The following is a 17,270-nucleotide window of genomic DNA, read 5'->3' on the forward strand; positions in this document are numbered from 1 at the left end:
GGTCACAGAGGCTGCAGGGCGAGTGGGGAGCAGGGAAGCACTTAGCAACCCCCAACCGAGATCAGAGCAGGAGGGAGGGGCAGAGTTGGGGCAGGGCCAGGGCCCCCGTGGAGTGTCCTCTTTTTTCAGTGTTGAAATATGGTAACCCTAAGAAAGTTGGCAACTCTCCCTTCAGTACTGTGTGTTCCCCACCCAGGAGCGCCAGCCCCCTCTGTAATGTGTCTCATGCCTGGGCCTGCATTTGGGCTCGAGCCATCGGAGGCTTCGAACGGGTCCGTCTTTATTTTCAACAGGGGAAAGAATACACATGACTCGGGGGGAGGGATACCTAGCCCTCCCAAGGTTCCAGCCGCGCAGGCGCAGCTCAGTTTTTAACACGCGAGAGAGGGGCGCGCGCCGCGCTGCACTCTTTAGGGCGGGCACTAAGGCCCTGAAGGAAAGTGGATTTGCTGAGGTGACTAAGCCACTGCCTGATCAAAATCCTCCGAGTCCCGCCCCCTGCCCCTTCCCGGCTGTCCAGGTCGTAATGCGAAAGCTGGGCGTCGGTCAGGAGGAACAGGCGCGGGAAGGAGATTCCGCGGAGAGGGAGTTCTACCTTACTAGGCGCTACTCGGACAGCTATGGCGGAGAAGCCCTGCGTTTCCATAGCAACAAACTAAACGGGGAGTGCCGGTGTCACTGAGAGCTGGTAAACGGAGTCCTGTCCGCTGCCTGCATCACCTCGGCGGGGCTCCTGTGGGGAGGCCCCGCCTGCTCGGTCGCGGGAAGGGCGTGTCACTGCACGGGGAGCGGCTCGTACCCCTGGCGGGGGACAGGAGGTGTTGGCGGGGCGGGGGATTGCGCCCCTCCTCCTGCCCCGCCCCCTCAGCCTGTTCCTTTAAGCGGGGCCAGCTCGCTGCCGCCCGCCGCGGGCCGAGCTGCGGGGGTATGAAGAAGCTTGTTGGCCCGTGCCCGGCCCTGCCCCTGGGGGCCGGGGTGATGCTGTCCGGGGCGTGGTGCAGCCTTTCCCGCGCTGGCTGACAGCGCAGTGCACGGGTCTGCCCCGGGGCCGATCACGGTGCTCTCCTGTACCTGCCCGCTGCACTGGAGGAGAAACCACCTGAACCCCTCGGGCTGGGGGGCCTGGACCCAGGTGTGCCTACGGGACATTGGAGCGGGAGGAACCTTCCACAGTGTGCGGACGGCCCGTGGGCATGGAGGATACTCTGCGGGGGGCAGGGAAGGGGTCTGCTGACGAGTCAGGCAGAAAGATCAAGGGTACCTTGATCCACGCCACGCCAGCATATCACTTAGGAAAGGCACATCTTCTTTCCAAACAGTCACTTGCCAGGGGAGGCTGTTAATCATCCCGTGATAAGGCTAAGGCATAGGGGAAATTAACATTCCACTTACTGATCTAATTATTTGTGTTGCTATTGGTAACCAGATCAAAGGAAGGCTAACATGAGAGGTGGTTTGACTTTGCAAAAACGATGTATATTTGCAGCTAGTAAAAATGGGCTTTCCAAAGGAGTGCTTAGTAAGCTGTGAAAAAAATGTAAATGCATCCAATTAGATATCAAGACATAAAATTCAGAATACAATGGGTGAAATGGGAGAGACCAGATTTTTTTTTTGGCAATAAATATGGAGGTAATTGCAATACAATTCAGATGTGTCCAACACAAGCATTGTGGTGTCATGCAGGTAATAAAGGCAACTATTTTACTCTCAACACAAATTGGAAACAAATGGAAAAGCACATATATGAATGGGAGGATAAAGCACTGGTGATGATGTATTTCAGAGTAGCACTGGTGATGATGTAGGAGCAGTTTGTCACTGGTTCTAATAATTTTACAAATCAAGGTTCTACGGTAGATTGCAATTCACTTTTTCATCATTTATTTCCAGTGCCAAACCAAAGTAGATACTAGAGCTCAATTCAGTGTATTCACAAGTGTATGTGAAATGGTTAGTGCCTGCTTCATGTTAAATATTAAAACCAAGCTTTTTAAATACACACACACACACTTTTGGATGCAAAGCACCATGTCTGGTTCCTGACTCTGGCACTCCTTGTACCATACACCAAAGTTTTATTTCTATAAAAATGATGAAACCCAGCAACAATTTTGATTTAATTTCGCTTGCAGGTTATTTCATCATTGAAAATTCCTTGAATAAATGAATAGTAAAGCACTCACCATGTCTCTCAATCAAATGCCTGTTCCTGGGCCACCATCTGCATCCAAACCAGAGGGCAGAAAAATGAAAGGTAATTTATCTCTGGTACCTGTCAGCAGTAGAAGTGCAGGTAAATCTCAGCTGGGGACCGGATGATACTGTATTAACGGCATGTAGGGCGTTGTTTAATAGCGACCATGACTTTTGCAGAAAATTGACCTCCTAGCAATCCATAGTAAGAGGTTGATAAACAGGAGAATGCAGTTTGGGAGTACCTTCTTGTTTTTATATATTCACTGTATTGAGGTGGGTCACATGGCTCTTACAAATTTTGTATCCACTCCGTGTTCTAATTATTCAAACCATAGATGAAAATGTATCAGCATCCAATCCGCAAAAATGATCCACAGGTATAAAGCAAATATCCACTGATTTGCAGGGCCCTAATATAATCCAACACCTCAGCACCACCAAAGGAATGGTGAATTTAGGATACTCATCTGTGTGTGTGTGCTTAAATGTGTGCGTACTGTACTACCATATGTAAAATAACTCTGCAGATAGCAGCAGTTTGACGCCTTTTGTGCTGATTCTGAAATTCTCACAGAAAACCTATTGCTGCTACATACCAAACAAGTAGCAGTAGCACTGCCTGCAGAGGTTTACAATGGGCTCATGTTGGAGAGCTACTTCTGTGGTGGCTAATTCATAATGATGGGATAAGGTGATCCTTTAATAAAGATCTATTCAAAAATACATGAGAATGGGGCCAGCTCACCATATTGTTTTGAAAACAATGTTTCCCTCCCCAGCAAAGTGTATCAGCATCTACTGGGGTTTTTTTTCCTGCTGTTTTCCAGAGCTCCCTCAGCTAAGAAACAAATCAAGTATGCTGGACTGTTCAGGGCCTCTTCCCACTTCCCTACAGTGCGATTTCATCCCAAAAGAGATCCTCCTAGCTCTGACTTCTGCAGCCAGTAGTGCCTATAGCCCTGAATACTTAAGACCCCCCAAGAAAAACAAAAGTGCAAAAGACTTCAAGGTACGTACATTATCCTAGGTAGTGCCTTTTCCTCTTCAGGATAAAACCTGCCCAGAATGGTCCCATTTAGATCTATACTAGCACAGTATCCAGCTGTGCTATCAAAAAGTTAAAGGAATTCTTTAGTGCAGCATGTTTTTATTCCAGCAGCTAAAAGTTTAAGTGAATTTAGTGTAGTGCTTGGTTTTATTAGAACAGCGTGTCTTCTGTGTTTCTCTTGGCTAGAAATGACTTGTTTCAATGGATCCATAAACTTGTTAAACTTATAAAATAAAAAATAAAATAAATATATGGAGATATACCTATCTCATAGAACTGGATCTGAAAGGTCATTGAGTCCAGCCCCCTGCCTTTACTAGCAGGAGTAAGTACTGATTTTGCCCCAGATCCCTAAGTGCCCCCTCAAGGATTGAACTCACAACCCTGGGTTTAGCAGGCCAATGCTCAAACCACTGAACTATCCCTCCCCTCCATATATTACACCTATGTTCTAATTACACCAACTTTATATGGATTTTAAGCTATTTGAAATTGAATGTGTCATTTAGTTACCATAAAGTGCCTAGCACACTTTCATGCCACTAAAATATTAGATAACTATTTTGTCTATATTAGTCCTGGCTTTTTCTGGTGACAGAGCTATATGGAAAGTGATTATACTGCTATTTTGATCTTTTCTACTTCTTGGAAACTTTATTACTATTATGATTTTATTATTTATAATTTGTATAGCACCATAACATGCATAAAGCTTCACAGTTGGTTACTGTGCCAGACAAAACCATCATTCCTGCCTCACAGACTAAAGACATGAAAGGGTACACTACAATACTCTGTTGGCCAAACCTTCTGAATGAACTATAAATGGCGAGACTGGGAGGTGAGAGAGTAGGATATTATAGTTTTTAAGGCAGGAGGAAACTAGTGCGTGGACTGAAATCTTGGCAAGGGGGCTCCTGAAGAAGGGGCAAATTCTGGAGGTTCTATAGCTGACAGAAAGGTAAGTTTTAGTTATGTGAGGGAAGATGTGGGAGAGAACTAGAAGAGGACCATAGTATTGCAAGCTTTGAGAATAAGGAGGATGTGTGAGATGTTAACAGTGACATAAAAAGGGGAGGAGAGACTTGGGAAGTTGTGACAGGATCCCTGGGGTATAACCTGAAACTGTGGGATCACTGTGCTCCCTTAACTCTTGAGCCTGCACTGTCTCTCCCAATACTTTGTCAGTGACAAACAGCAAAACTTCTCCAGGTGCTGTGATCACTCAGCCTTCAGCCTATGGAGCCCCACACCCAGCGAAATTGCATGACTGTTCCCTGAGCTATTCATGAATCATACAGAGAGAGGCACCAGCCAATCACCCCAGATTCCAGCCTTGCATTCCAGAAATATACTGTTACATTGCTCAAGACTCCCTTGGATAATGCAAGCTCATTAATTAATTCGCCAGTCTGACAAAAGGATAGTGGACGTGCAACAGCCCTTTTAATCTGAGCTGAAATTTCTCAAGTACTTCAACCAAAACCACACAGTTTTAGATAAAATATAAAACAGATTTATTAACTACAGAAAGATAGATTTTAAGGGATTATAAGTAGCAGGCATAGAGATCAAATTTGGTTACATAGAAATAAAAAATTCACAGTCTAAATTCTACAGACTAAGCAAAATTTGAATTAAGCAGTCTCTCACCCTAATAAATGTTACAGGCAGCTCAGTTCTCAATACACAGGCTGGATTCCATTCCCAGCCTGGGACCAATCTCCCCAATTCAAAATCTGTGTCTTTCGGATTATGTTCCAGGTGTTGAGATGGGAGAGAAAAGAGGCCAAGTGATGAGGTCACTGCCCCTCTTTTATACTTTCTTCCAACTACTAGAAAGATAATTGCTGTGATGTGGGTTAGGCTGCCCTTATTGCCTAGGTGTCCTCTGTGTGGAGTTTCTGGGATAGTGGATTATTCTTGATGGGCCATCAACACCTGTCTGGCCAATTATAGTTGCTCCTCTATCCCTACTGTGGTAAGGTACCTTCTTTGTCTCACCAGCCTCAGCACTTCTCCCTTTAGCAAGACGGGCCTGTGGTAAATCAACCCGTCTGCTGCACTGGGGCAGTCTTAGTCTTCCTCCTTCGGCTATATTTTCTTGGTAGGATCACCCCTTAGATCTACAACAAACAGAAGGTACTATTTCACCAGACATCAATACAAGGGAGATACCTTCTCCTGCCTCCTCATTGGTGTGGGGTATCATCCTGTGGTTTACCCTGGGGAGTTAGTCCTTCCCCTACTAGGTGCTCAGGCTTGTCTGTTTCCCCTATGGGAAGAAGCACAACCTCTCCTTCTAGAGATGCTTATTTCCCTGCTGCCTTACTTTCCCCTATGGGAAAGAGGAAATGGGACATGGGAGGGGCTTTAAAAGGTCTCAGGAAGCCCTTAATTGGATTCAGGTGTTCCTAATTGACCCGTGGTAACCCCTTCTCAGCTGATCCTAATTGACCTGTGGTAACCCCTTCTCAGCTGATAGGGAAGAGGATCTTTAACATTCTAGAGCTTACACCCACCCACTTCCCTGGAATTTCAATAGGGCACCACTGTCCTGTGGGTGTGGAGCTACTGCTGCTGGGCCCACAGTACCCTCAGTCTTGGTCTAGGCCAGCCCCCCCTTGCTGCCTCGCAAGCTAGTGGTCACCCTGGTTGCTGCTGCCACTCCTTGTGGGACCCTGCTGGCCTGCTTCCCCATCTCTGTTTCTTTTGCCACCTGTGGGGTCTGTCCTGCTTGCCTAGCTGCCTGATCCCTGCCCTTGGACTGGCCCTCCCTTCCTCTGCTGCTTTGGCTGGTGGACCTTCCCACCCTCTGCTTTGCCCAGCAGCCTCTCTGCAGCAGTTTGCCCTTTTCCCTTTCTGCCTGCATTTGCCCCCTCAGCAGTTTTTCTGGTTGTTTGCCTGCCCCACCCCAGTCCCTAGGAGTCTGTTGGTTTGTAAGCCCAGCCCTAGCCCCTGCAGTTAATCCCTGTGGTTTTCTGGCTCTGCCCCCAGTCTGCCTGTAGCCCATTCCCTTTTCCCCTTGCCTTCCGCTGCCCCCCTTGTCCAGCCCCTTCATTCTGTGCACCCTTGTCCCCTCCCCACATGCTTATGCCCCTTCCCCCTTTATGTTGAGTCCCATTGTACAATGCACCACCCTCTGATATTGTAGTCCTTCCCCTTTCCAGTGCAGCCAAAGGAGCCAGTATTCCCATCTCATGGCAGTGATTGTGCTCCCCCTCTCCTGCCTTGATTGGTGCCCCCATACCCCCACTTTTTTGGTACCCTTCTCCCCTGCCTGCAGCCTAGTGGGGAGGTGTGGTTTGGCCTCTCCCCTCCCCACTTCAGTGCTCATCCCCATCCCCACCGAGTATGGTGGAGGGAACAATGGGTGGGGCCCCCTGGATTGACCCTGCTGCCCCTTCTCCGCCCGCCCCCGCATCTGTCCCTGCGGCAACCCTCTCGACCGCCACTGCCAGACCGCCTGTCATCGCCCCTGCTGGGGCACCGGCAGCGGCGGGCACAGGTACGGACCCCATTGCTGCCAGGCCTTCTGTCTCCTCCAATTCTGGGGGAGCCCCCCCCAGCTGGTAGAAAGGGCCAGGGAAAAAAAGGGTAAAAGCCGTGCCCAGAAGGCCAACCCCACTGTGGTAGGGGCTGTCCCCTCTGCCGCGGCCCCACCATCGGCTGCGGCCAACCTGCCCCTTCCCTTGCCATCCTCTCCACCAGCTCTGGGAGCATCCCGCTCTTGACCCCCAGAGCGTACGTCCAGGTGGCCGCGGCCGCTCCACTTGCTACCTCGTCATCTAACCCGGCCACTGCCTCTGTTTCCATCCCTGGCGGCCGGGGCCCCTTTCCCACCCTAACCAGAAAGCACAGCGTCCGCTGCCTCCTGGTGCCCGCCTCGCCCCACGTAGAGACCTACATGTGGGCGTTGGTGAGGGTGGTGGGCCCAAGGCCATGGTGGCAGCCTCTAAGATGTACGGGAAGGTAGTCTTCTTCCTGGCATCGAAGGCCACTACCCAGGAGGCAGTGGAGAGGGGCCTGGCATTGGGGGGCATGTACGTCCGCCTCGAGCCCTTGGAGGGCCTGAGCATATGGATGGTTTTCACGTCCATCCCACTCTTCCTTCCCAATGCTGCCCTTTTGCCTTTCCTTTCCACCCTGGGAAAGCCCCTGTCGGCGATTAGCCCTCTCCCGCTAGGCTGTAATGACCCCACCCTCCGTCACGTCCTCTCGTTCCGCCGGCAGGTGCAGATTCAACTGCTGGCAGCGGTGCATGATTGGGAAGCGCTTGAGGGGTCCTTTTTGGTGCCCCACCAAGGGGCCCGTTACCAAGTGTACTGCTCTTCGGGGCGGGCCCAGTGTTACCTCTGCCGGGCGATGGGGCATGTCCTGAGGGATGCCTGGGACCCCTGAGTGCCGGGAGGGCACCGGCCCTGTCATCACTGGTTGTCTGGCCCCCATGGTCGCCCCTCCTCCTCCCCAGCCTGCCATTGCCTCCACTTGGCCCTCGGGGTAGCCCCCCCGGGTGTGCCCAGATGAGTGGGCGGGCCCCGCTTCAGTCGTGTGCGGTTCAGCAGGGCCTGTGGAGGAGAGGGCAGCAGGGCTACTACTGGGCATGGGAGAGGGCTTGCCCCAGGGGAAGCTTTCTCTTCCCCGTGCCCCCCCCCATTGCCTCCCTGACCCTCTATACCATTGCCCCTTGGCCCTGCCCCTGTTGGCCAGCCCTCCACCAACACCTTAGAGGGCTAGGGTCTCGTCCAGGGAAAGCGGGGCAAGCGAAAGGCACGAGTTCAGCACTTTCCCCTTGATGCGGAGGAGGAGGAGGCTCCCCGTAAGACCAGGAGGGTGGCCTCTGATGCCAAGCCTTCCGTCACACTCCCTGATAGTGTCCAACACCTAAAGCCAGCTGGGGAAGTCATGGCAGCATCGAGAAGCAGTACCGCCCCCCTTCTGGAGGCCCTCCTTGTGGTGGCCTCGGATGGAGCCCTCCCCGCCCCCTTGTAATCTGCGCCCCCTGTCAGTACCGAGGCGAGTGTTGCCTCGGTTGCTGGCGGGGAGGATCCAAGGGTAGCAGGTGGGGACTTCTGCTCCATCTTCGAGGAGATCGAGGCCCTGGGTCTGACCCCGGTCACCCTGGGGGAGGACAACCCCCAGCCAGCAGGCCTTGATCTGGACGGCAGTTCAATTACACTAATAAATCTCCAGGCATGGGTGGGCTGACCGTGGAGTTCTACCATGTGTTCTGGGATGTCCTTGTCCCGGACCTCATCACCGTCTGGGCCGAGTCCTTGGAGAGCGGGGTCCTCCCCCGTCGTGCAGGCGAGCCGTGCTCGCCTTGCTACCAAAGAAGGGGGACCCCTGCGAACTTCGGAATTGGCATCCCGTCTTGCTCCTCAGCACAGACTTCAAAGTCTTAGTGAAAGCCATCTCGCTGCGGCTGGAGTCCATGCTGGGGGGCGTGGTCCATCCCGACCAGACCTACATCATCCCGGCCTGCTCCATCTTTGAAAACCTGTATTTGGTCCCAGACCTCTTGGAGCTCAGGTGTAGGAATGGTCTGTCATTCGCCCTCCTGTCCCTGGACCAGGAGAAAGCATTCGACAGGATGGACCCCGTGTATCTCCTGGGCACTCTGTGAGCGTTTGGCTGCGGATCCCAATTTGTGGGTTTTCTCCAGGTGCTGTACGCCTCTGTGGAGTGTTTGGTCAGGCTCAACTGGACCCTGACCGAACTGGTCAGCTTTGGGCGAGGGTTACATCAGGGGTGTCTGCTGTTGGCCCAGCTGTATTCTCTGGTGATTGAGCCCTTCCTCTGTCTCCTCCACCGGAGGTTGACAGAGTTGGTGCTCCAAGAGCCGCAGTTGTGGCCGGTCCCGTTGGCGTACACTGATGACGTGCTCCTCGTGGTCCAGGACCCAGGCGCCCTGGTGCGGGTGGAGGCACGCCAGGTGATCTACTCAGCGTCCTCCTTCGCCTGGGTCAACTGGGTCAAGAGCTCTGGCCTGATGGTCAGGGACGGGTGGCAGATGAGCTCCCTCCCACCCGCGTTTCAAACCATTCGTTGGAGCACGGGTCCACTGCTCTATCTCAGCATTTATCTTTCCGCCACACATCCTTCTCTGCTGGAGAAATGGCAGGATTTGGAGGGCAGGGTGGGTGAGCGGCTGCGGAGATGGACAGGACTGCTCCAGTGCCTCTCCCTGCGAGGGAGAGCAGTGGTGCTTAACCAGCTTGTCCTATCCATGCTCCAGCACCGGCTCAATACCCTGATCCTGGCCCCGGGTTTCCTGGCCCACCTCCAGAAGATAGTTCTGGAGTTCTTTTGGCCAGGACTGCACTGGGTCTCTGCAGGGGTCTTGTGTCTTCCCCTGGAGGAGGGAGGAAAGGCCTGATCTACCTTTGCGCTCAGGTCCATGTCTTCTGCCTTCAGGCCCTGCAGAGACTTCTTTATGGTGCACGTAGTCCGGAGCGGAGCACTCTGGCGCACGCCTTCCTGCGCTACTTCCGAGGGCTCCGATATGACTGGCAGCTCTTTTATCTCCATTCGTGATATCTTCTGCAACATCTCTCTGGGCTGTCGTTCTTCTACCAGGACCTCCTCCGGACCTGGAAGCTGGTCTCGGCAACCAGGTCCGTGGCGGCCGCTGAGGGGGTAGATCTCCTCGCGGAGCGCCAGCTACACAATCCCCAACTCAGTGTGCAGGTGGCGGAGTCCCCCTTGGTGCGCTAGAGGTTGATCCTGGCAGGAGTAACCAGGATCGGAGACCTCCTGGACTACGACCGAGGAGACTGGGTGGATCCCCTGATGCTCACTCAGCGTGTGGGGCTCTCCACCCTTCGTATCCCCTGGCACTTACTTCAGGAGGTGAGGGCAGGATTGTCGCCCGTCTCTCAAGCTTACCTTAAGCAGGTCCTCAGGGAGGATGCTCCCCGCCCATCCCGGGCCCTCTGGATCTTTTTATCGGGCCCCTGTTCTGTGAGCCTACTTGGCCGCCCCACCCTTAAACCTCGAGCCGGCTGCATGACCTGCATCCGGTTCGCTTTTGAACCGCGCCAAGGGCACATCTGCACACGCTCATGCTCTATACTCTCCATTTCCTCACCCTCGTGTCCCGATACCAAATGGCGGGACTTAATGTCATCTGTCGAGGGTGAGGAATCCCGGTGGGTCAGCCTATATTCCATCCTATTCCCGCAGCCATCCGGGAATATCAGCTGATGGCTCCTTCATGCAGGGCTGAATTATCTTTTTGTGGGCCCAGCACCAAACATATTTGTGGGCCCCCATGGGGCAAGGTGCAGGGGGGCGGGATGGTCAGTCTCCAGAGTGAAGGGCGGGCTGGGGGCAATGAGGCACAGTGTGGCGGGAGCAGCCCCGCTCCGCGCAGCCCAGCAGGAGGGCACTGTTTACAAACCTGCAGCTGCCAGACGCATACTGGCCTGCCCAGCCCTGTGCTGCCAGCATGCCCCTTCCCCTTGAGGTTGGGCCCGCACCACACCACACTCCCTGCCCAGTACCCCACCCTTTTGCCCGGCACTCCCTCACCCAGAGACCTCCACCACAGATCTCTATGCCCAGCCCCCACCCCTCCCAAAGACCTCCCCAGCTGGCCTCCCACCACAACTGCACAGCACCCTGCACACCACACTGCTCGCCCAGCACCCCCCGCCCATAGACCTCCCCACTGCCCACCACCTTCCTCACAGTCCCACCATCACAGCTGCACAGCACCCCATATTCCTGGGGGGATTCTGCACCAAAAAATTAAAAATTCTGCGCACAATATTTTAAAATTCTGCACATTTTATTTGTCAATAAATAAATGTGGAGGCTCCAACATGGCAGTGGGGCACAGGCCACTGGTTGCGTGGAGGTGGGAGATTACCCTGCAGCCTCCCTGCACCCCACCGCGGGACAGGGACTTGGCAGTGAGGTTGCATCTGACCCTGACACAGTGCAAGGGCCAGGCCTGCCCCAGAAACACCCTGGGGCCCTTCCCCCCTGTGCCAGGTGCACCAGGTGTGGGTGAGCAGCCCCAACCCGGTAGCAGGATCCAAGTGCAGAGGGACTTAGTGTGGAGGGATCCAAGTGGGGGTAAGAGAGTTCTCTGTAGGGCAGTCTGGGTGCGGGCGGCTCAATGGAAAATCTGGATGCACAGAAGCTCATTGGGGGATTCCAGGTGCAGAGGCAATGGGACTCTGCAGGGGATCCAGGTGTAGGTGGTTGGGGCTCAGTGGGGAGGGTGTTGGAGGGGCTCAGTGGGGTGGTACAAATGCAGGGGAGATGGGGCTTGTGAGGGTGAGGGTTCGATGGGCCTGCTTAACAGGGAAGCCCCAACTTCTGCCAAGGGGATGCCACATGCTGGGCTCCAGCTTTCCCCCTGCCCCTGCTTCCCCCATCCCCTTCTCTTCCCCATCCCATGCCCCTTCCCCACTGGTCCATCTCCTCCCCACCCCACCCCCTTCCTTCCTCCTTGCCTCTTTCCCCTTAGCCCCAGCCTGCCTTTCCCCACCATGGGCACTCACTGTTGTACAGAAAACAGGATGGCTCCCAGCACACAGCAGGGGAGCTCAACCAGCACTAGGACCCAGAAAGTGGCATCTTCTGAGCAGCACCCTCTTTTTTCAGCTGGGCAGCTCTGCGCTTGCAGAAAGGGGGGGAGGCAGTGGCATGTGACTCCATGTACCCCCATGCCTTGCCTCTGTTTGGGGGCAGTGCCCCCCAAACTAAGCCCATGGGTGTTCTCAGCTGCCACCCCCCTCCCTTTGCTTCTCGGTCACTTTTGAAAGGGAAGCAAAGAAATCTGCAGGGGATCTGTTTTCATTCCCCCAGGAGTACCCCATGCAGAACCCGCACTGCCCAGTGCCCCCCCGCCCCCAGACCATCCAGAGACCCACTCCCCCACGCCCTTCCTGCCTCCCAGCCACACTCACCGGCCTGCTGGAAGTGACTTTTTGCGAACAGGGGCTGCTAACAGGGAGTTTCGCAAGGGAGTGTAGAAGGGGAGCAGGAAGGGAGCGCGGGTCCCTTGCCGGTTCTATCTTATACCCTTTATTCCCCTTAAAACCTATAAACCAAACTACATTAAAAACTTCTTGCTTTAAACAACCCCTTCATTAACTAGGAGACAATGCAGGCAGAAGCCCAGCTGCAGAGTGAGGGCTATCCAGTTTATTGCACTGAGTGTAGCATGTATGATTACCTGCCCTGTGGGCGGGTGGCGTATGTGTGCATTCGGTGCAAGGAGCTCCTGGCCCTCAGAGACCACGTACGGACTTTGGAGGCAAGGGTGGCGGATCTGGAGGAGCTAAGGGAGGCAGAGAGGTATGTTGATGAGGCTTTCCAGGACACTGTAGAATTGTCCCACCTCCGGTCAGACAGCACCTGCGCTGTTGAGGAGGATGAAAGGCCCAGGGAAGCAGAGCAGTCAACGGGAGCAGAGGGAAACCTTCCCATAGTTGGGACCCTCCTTCCAGACGGTGCTGGGGTTGCCTCTCGCACTGAGGTTACCTCTCCGGGGGAGGAAACTCCAGTTGCTAGGAAAAGGCAGGTATTAGTATTGGGAGATTTGATCATTAGAAACATAGATAGCTGGGTTTGTGATGACCGGGAGAACCGTATGGTGACTTGCCTGCCTGGTGCGAAGGTTGTGGATCTCTCGAGGCATCTAGACAGACTTATGTGTAGTGTTGGGGAGGAGCCGGTGGTCGTGGTACATATAGGTACCAATGACATAGGGAAGGGTAGGAGAGATGTCCTGGAGGCCAAATTTAGGCTGCTAGGGAAGAGACTGAAATCCAGGACCTCTATGGTGGCATTCTCAGAAATGCTCCCAGTTCCACGCGCAGGGCCAGGTAGGCAGGCAGAGCTTCAGAGTCTCAATGCGTGGATGAGACGATGGTGTAGAGAGGAGGGGATTACATTCATTAGGAACTGGGGAAACTTCTGGAATGGGGGGAGCCTATACAGGAAGGATGGGCTCCACCTAAACCAAAGTGGAACCAGACTGCTGGCACTAAACATTAAAAAGGTTGTAGAGCAGTTTTTAAACTAGGAGATGGGGGAAAGCCGACTGCTGCAGAGGAGCATGTGGATCGGACAGAGACTTCTCTTAGAAGAGAGTCTAATGATAGAGAATCTGCAGGTTACAGTCAGGAGCAGAGGATGGAAGAGGATAAAGTAGGGGCCAGATCAGGTGATAAACATTCACATAAAAAAAAATCTGACACATCAGAAAAGGGCAGACAAATAAACAGTGACACGTTTTTAAAGTGCTTGTACACAAATGGTAGAAGTCTAAATAATAAGATGGGTGAACTAGAGTGCCGTGTGATAAAGGAGGATATTGATATAATAGGCATCACAGAAACCTGGTGGACTGAGAGCAATCAATGGGACACAATCATTCCGGGGTACAAAATATATCGGAAGGACAGAACAGGTCGTGCAGGGGCGGGAGTGGCACTATATGTGAAAGAAAATGTACAATCAAATGAAGTAAAAATCTTAAGCAAATCCGCATGTTCCATAGAATCTCTATGGATAGAAATTTCATGCTCTAATAAGAATATAACATTAGGGATCTATTATCGACCACCTGACCAGGACGGTGATAGTGATGAGGAAATGTTAAGGGAAATTAAAGAGGCTATCAAAATTAAGAACTCAATAATAGTGGGGGATTTCAATTATCCCCATATTGACTGGGAACATTTCACTTCAGGACGAAATGCAGAGATAAAATTTCTCAATACTTTAAATGACTGGTACGGGAACCCACAAGGGGAGAGGCAACTCTCGATTTAGTCCTGAGTGGAGCGCAGGAGCTGGTCCAAGAGGTAACTATAGCAGGACCGCTTGGAAATAGTGACCATAATACAATAGCATTCAACATCCCTGTGGTGGGAAGAACATCTCAACAGCCCAACACTGTGGCATTTAATTTCAAAAGGGGAAACTATGCAAAAATGAGGGGGTTAGTTAAACAGAAGTTAAAAGGTACAGTGACTAAAGTGAAATCCCTGCAAGCTGCCTGGGCGCTTTTTAAAGACACCATAATAGAGGCCCAACTTCAATATATACCCCAAATTAAGAAACACAGTAAAAGAACTAAAAAAGAGCCACCGTGACTTAACAATTATGTAAAAGAAGCAGTGAGAGAAAAAAAGACTTCCTTTAAAAAGTGGAAGTCAAATCCTAGTGAGGCAAATAGAAAGGAGCATGAACACTGCCAAATTAAGTGCAAGAATGTAATAAGAAAAGCCAAAGAGGAGTTTGAAGAATGGCTAGCCAAAAACTCCAAAGGTAATAACAAAATGTTTTTTAAGTACATCAGAAGCAGGAAGCCTGCTAAACAACCAATGGGGCCCCTTGATGATCGAGATACAAAAGGAGCGCTTAAAGACGATAAAGTCATTGCGGAGAAACTAAATGGATTCTTTGCTTCAGTCTTCACGGCTGAGGATGTTAGGGAGATTCCCAAACCTGAGCTGGCTTTTGTAGGTGACAAATCTGAGGAACTGTCACGGATTGAAGTGTCACGAGAGGAGGTTTTGGAATTAATTGATAAACTTAACATTAACAAGTCACCGGGACCAGATGGCATTCACCCAAGAGTTCTGAAAGAACTCAAATGTGAAGTTGCGGAACTGTTAACTAAGGTTTGTAACCTGTCCTTTAAATCAGCTTCTGTACCCAATGACTGGAAGTTAGCTAATGTAACGCTAATATTTAAAAAGGGCTCTAGAGGTGATCCTGGCAATTACAGACCGGAAAGTCTAACGTCTGTACCAGGCAAATTAGTCGAAACAATAGTTAAAAATAAAATTGTCCAACACATAGAAAAACATAAACTGTTGAGCAATAGTCAACATGGTTTCTGTAAAGGGAAATCGTGTCTTACTAATCTATTAGAATTCTTTGAAGGGGTCAACAAACATGTGGACAAGGGGGATCCAATGAACATAGTGTACTTAGATTTCCAGAAAGCCTTTGACAAGGTCCCTCACCAAAGGCTCTTATGTAAATTAAGTTGCCATGGGATAAAAGGGAAGGTCCTTTCATGGATTGAGAACTGGTTAAAAGGGAACAAAGGGTAGGAATTAATGGTAAATTCTCAGAATGGAGAGGGGTAACTAGTGGTGTTCCCCAAGGGTCAGTCCTAGGACCAATCCTATTCAACTTATTCATAAATGATCTGGAGAAAGGGGTAAACAGTGAGGTGGCAAAGTTTGCAGATGATACTAAACTGCTCAAGATAGTTAAGACCAAAGCAGACTGTGAAGAACTTCAAAAAGATCTCACAAAACTAAGTGATTGGGCAACAAAATGGCAAATGAAATTTAATGTGGATAAATGTAAAGTAATGCACACTGGAAAAAATAACCCCAACTATACATACAATATGATGGGGGCTAATTTAGCTACAACAAGTCAGGAAAAAGATCTTGGAGTCACGTGGGTAGTTCTCTGAAAATGTCCACGCAGTGTGCAGAGGTGGTCAAAAAAGCAAACAGGATGTTAGGAATCATTAAAAAGGGGATAGAGAATAAGACTGAGAATATATTATTGCCCTTATATAAATCGATGGTACGCCCTCATCTCGAATACTGCGTACAGATGTGGTCTCCTCATCTCAAAAAAGATATACTGGCACTAGAAAAGGTTCAGAAAAGGGCAACTAAAATGATTAAGGGTTTGGAATGGGTCCCATATGAGGAGAGATTAAAGAGGCTAGGACTCTTCAGCTTGGAAAAGAGGAGACTAAGGGGGGATATGATAGAGGTATATAAAATCATGAGTGATGTGGAGAAAGTGGATAAGGAAAAGTTATTTACTTATTCCCATAATACAAGAACTAGGGGTCATCAAATGAAATTAATAGGCAGCACGTTTAAAACAAATAAAAGGAAGTTCTTCACGCAGCGCACAGTCAACTTGTGAAACTCCTTACCTGAGGAGGTTGTGAAGGCTAGGACTATAACAGAGTTTAAAAGAGAACTGGATAAATTCATGGTGGTTAAGTCCATTAATGGCTATTAGCCAGGACGGGTAAGGAATGGTGTCCCTAGCCTCTGTCTGTCAGAGGGTGGAGATGGATGGAAGGAGAGAGATCACTTGATCATTGCCTGGTAGGTTCACTCCCTCTGGGGCACCTGGTATTGGACACTGTCGGTAGACAGGATACTGGGCTAGATGGACCTTTGGTCTGACTCGGTACGGCCTTTCTTATTTTCTTATGTTCTTATGACTATGTCCATGCATGGGCTGAGCCTGCAGCACTGCTGGTGCCAGTCAGGGATCCCTCTGGCCCTCAGAAGCGGCACAACCAGCCAGAACAGAGTGGGAGCCTGGCCCGCCCCAGCCAGACTCCTTCAGGACCCACATGCCTGGAGGGGCCCAGCAGGGCCGTCCGTAGACATTGTGGTGCCCTACGCAGCCCCCCCCCCATAGGGGGGGTCGGCTGGCCCCAGGCCAGGTGATTGCAGGGCAGGCCGGACCCTGCACTCATGGGGCAGCAGGAAGTGGAGTGACCTGGCCCCAGCCCGCTCCGCTCTGCTCCCCTGGCTCCCAGCCTTGGGACTGGGGGGGCAGGGGGGAACTGCCCCCCAGCGCTCACCGGCGGGATGTAGCTCAGGGGAAGAGGTGGAGTGCGGGCGGGGCTGGGGCGAAACAGGGGTGGGAAGAGGCGGGGCGGAAAGAGGCGGGGCGGAGCAGGGGCGGGGGCAGCTTTCCTGGCCGGCTCAGCTGGCCGGGGGATCGGGCTGGAGGCTGGAGCAGCAAGTCCGGATAATGGGGCCCCTTCTGAGTGTGGGCCCGGCGCCATGGTAAACCCAGTACTGCCTTCATGGAGCCGTGAGCACGGGTGTGTATTTGACATGGTTCTCCCCCCACCTTTTTATATATGCACACCTCATCCATGTCCCCAAAAAGTCACGGGACCTCCTCGTCAACTTCCTCCTAGCGATGGCCAAGGTGGCTGTCTATAACACCAGGGAGAGAATGTTGGCTGAGGGGGTTCTCTGCAACTGTGGGG

General features: G+C 51.8%; 1 protein-coding gene across 1 annotated transcript in view; it reads left to right on the forward strand.

The window, feature by feature from the left end:
* Nucleotides 1–391: 391 nt before the first annotated feature.
* LOC112105876 (axonemal dynein light chain domain-containing protein 1) overlaps nucleotides 392–17,270 on the forward strand; it is a 65,387-nt gene continuing 48,508 nt past the window's right edge. Inside the window, exons 1-3 of the mRNA XM_026655667.1 lie at nucleotides 392–454; nucleotides 2,136–2,296; nucleotides 3,027–3,208. Of these exons, the coding sequence (XP_026511452.1) occupies nucleotides 2,167–2,296; nucleotides 3,027–3,208 (312 nt within the window). The 5' untranslated portion in view covers nucleotides 392–454; nucleotides 2,136–2,166. The remainder of the gene's footprint in view (nucleotides 455–2,135; nucleotides 2,297–3,026; nucleotides 3,209–17,270) is intronic.

This window comes from Terrapene carolina, unplaced genomic scaffold (assembly GCF_002925995.2).
Source record: "Terrapene carolina triunguis isolate 2854851 unplaced genomic scaffold, T_m_triunguis-2.0 Scaffold210, whole genome shotgun sequence".
NCBI classification, from domain to species: domain Eukaryota; kingdom Metazoa; phylum Chordata; order Testudines; family Emydidae; genus Terrapene; species Terrapene triunguis.